Source organism: Priapulus caudatus, unplaced genomic scaffold, assembly GCF_000485595.1.
Source record: "Priapulus caudatus unplaced genomic scaffold, Priapulus_caudatus-5.0.1 Scaffold741, whole genome shotgun sequence".
Lineage (NCBI taxonomy): Eukaryota > Metazoa > Priapulida > Priapulimorpha > Priapulimorphida > Priapulidae > Priapulus > Priapulus caudatus.
In genome coordinates, this window is record NW_014577802.1 from 112,597 (window position 1) to 115,194 (window position 2,598).

General features: G+C 51.8%; 1 protein-coding gene across 1 annotated transcript in view; it reads left to right on the forward strand.

The window, feature by feature from the left end:
• LOC106813221 (atrial natriuretic peptide receptor 1-like) overlaps positions 1–2,598 on the forward strand; it is a 27,327-nt gene that overhangs the window by 8,576 nt on the left and 16,153 nt on the right. The window contains exon 2 of the mRNA XM_014817302.1: positions 1,048–1,183. Coding sequence (XP_014672788.1) covers positions 1,048–1,183 — 136 coding nt within the window. The remainder of the gene's footprint in view (positions 1–1,047; positions 1,184–2,598) is intronic.

Below are 2,598 nucleotides of genomic sequence, written 5' to 3' on the forward strand. Positions count from 1 at the left end.
ACACAAGCACACACACCTGCATGCACAGACACAAGCACACACATGCGTACATAGACACAAGCACACACACCTGCATGCACACACACAAACACACACACCTGCATACACAGACACAAGCACACACACATGCATGCTCAGACACAAGCCCAGCCACCTGCATGTATAGACACAAGCACACACACCTGCGTACATAGACACAAGCACACACACCCGCATGCACAGACACAAGCACACACACATGCATGCTCAGACACAAGCCCAGCCACCTGCATGTATAGACACAAGCACACACACCTGCGTACATAGACACAAGCACACACACCCGCATGCACAGACACAAGCACACACACATGCATGCTCAGACACAAGCACAGCCACCTGCATGTATAGACACAAGCACACACACCTGCGTACATAGACACAAGCACACACACCTGCATGCACAGACACAAGCACACACACCTGCATGCACAGACACAAGCACAGACACCTGCATGTATAGACACAAGCACACACACCTGCGTACATAGACACAAGCACACACACCCGCATGCACAGACACAAGCACACACTTGCGTACATAGACACAAGCACAGACACCTGCATACATAGACACAAGCACAGACACCTGCATACATAGGCACAAGCATCTTCCCGCTATCACGCACGTGTGCGCTCACGCATCGCGCTACGGTAATGTAACCATCATACACGCACGCATGATAGAAGTATTCTATATATATTATCAGCCTCCTGATATCATCATTATAATGGCGACACAACACACTCGCAGCGACGAGTACGGGAGCGGCTAGTTCTGCATTAGTTTTTGTGAAAGCAAGTTTATATATAGTGACCCAACAATGGAAGTGTTTTTTTCAGTTTTTACTGACTCTGTCCCATGTGCCTGTGAATGTAACCATCGTGCACACACGCGATTGAATTCTTCTATCATAATAATATCCAGAGCATTGAAACACTCTGTTATCTTTCTGTGACATCAGCAATAAAAATATTTGCCTGTATAGCTGCTGTTTTTCCGTATAGGTGAATCCGTTTATAGGAGGTTTCCATGACAGCGTCCTACTGTACGCGCATGCGCTCAAAGATTTACTCGCCGACGGTGGCGACCCCCGATCCGGCCACGCTCTCACCGCTCTCATGTGGAACCGGACGTTTACAGGTTTGTAACAATAGAGAGAGAAAGCGTAAGACAGAGATAGATATAAAGATAGATAGAGAGAGAGAGAGAGAGAAAGGGCAAGAAAAGGGCAGAGAAAGGAGAGTGAGAGGGAGAGTGAGAGGGAGAGTGAGAGAGAGAGTGAAAGGAAAAGAGAGAGAGAGAGAGATAGCGGGAGACAGAGTGAGAGGTAGAGAGAGAGCGAGAAGGGGGGGGGAGAGAGTGAGAGTGAGAACGAGAGGGAGAGTGAGAGGGAGAGTGAGAGAGATAGCGGAAGACAGAGTGAGTGGTAGAGAGAGAGAGAGAGAGGAGGGAGAGTGAGAGGGAGAGTGAGAGTGAGATAGCCCTAATTAGTATTGAGTGCAGACGGAAGGACGTGTCTAGTATAGCTATTAGACAAATATCTATAGCAAAAGGAGAATACAAGAGAACTCTAACAGTGAATTTTCGTCGTGTGAGTATTTAGAAAGAGAACGTACTATACCAACCAGGCAACGATTCAATAATGAACATACTATAAAAGCACATCTAGATGATGGACTTACTATACCAGAACATCTGTCGAGTGAATCTCGTAAAAGAAAGGCACGCAATACAATCTCAGCCAACGGTGTAGCGACCGTCTCTCAGTCTATGAGCCGGTGAAGGGAGTGTTCGCCAAACGGATATCGACGATAAAGGATAGGAGAAAGACAACGACAGTGCGTACATCCATTGCACAGCCGCGAATAAAGCAAACACTGCCGCCACAAGACCGCCCAACCGAAACAACACCGACATCAATCATCTACGGAAAGAGCGTTCACTCACGGAACAACTCGCCATCAGAGAACATTCGCCATCAGAACTTCTACAGAAAGAACGTTAGCGTGAGAAACCTCACGGAAGCTGTACCCGGAGGCCGGAACACCGGAACGCCGACGGAACGTCCGAAAGATCGTGGAACCTACAGGAACAGCAGCAACATCCAAAAGACGTTGAAAAAATCTCCGGAACGCATTGCTGCGTCGCCATGGCAGCGCTCTTCGCCGTCGGCCTCCTCCTCCTCCTGCTCCCGTGCGTCGCCGCCGCGACGGTGGCGCCACCACCGGAAGTTCGCCTCGTCTCGATCCTCGTCGCCGGCGGCAGGCTTCCGTACGACATGTACCGCGCCGCCCCCGCCATCACGATGGGCATCGAGCGCGCTCGTCGGCTGCTCAACGACAGCGCCACCTTGCGGCACGAGTTCGTCTACGGCGGCTCGTCGCTCTGCTCGGCCGACTACGTCGGCGCCATCGCCGCCGAGATGTACTACCGACGCGACGTCGCCGCCTTCGTCGGCCCCGGCTGCAGCTTCGCGCTCGAGCACCTCGGCCGCATGGCGGCGGTGTGGGGCGTGCCCGTCGTGACGAGCGTCGGCACGAACGGCGTGCTGGGCG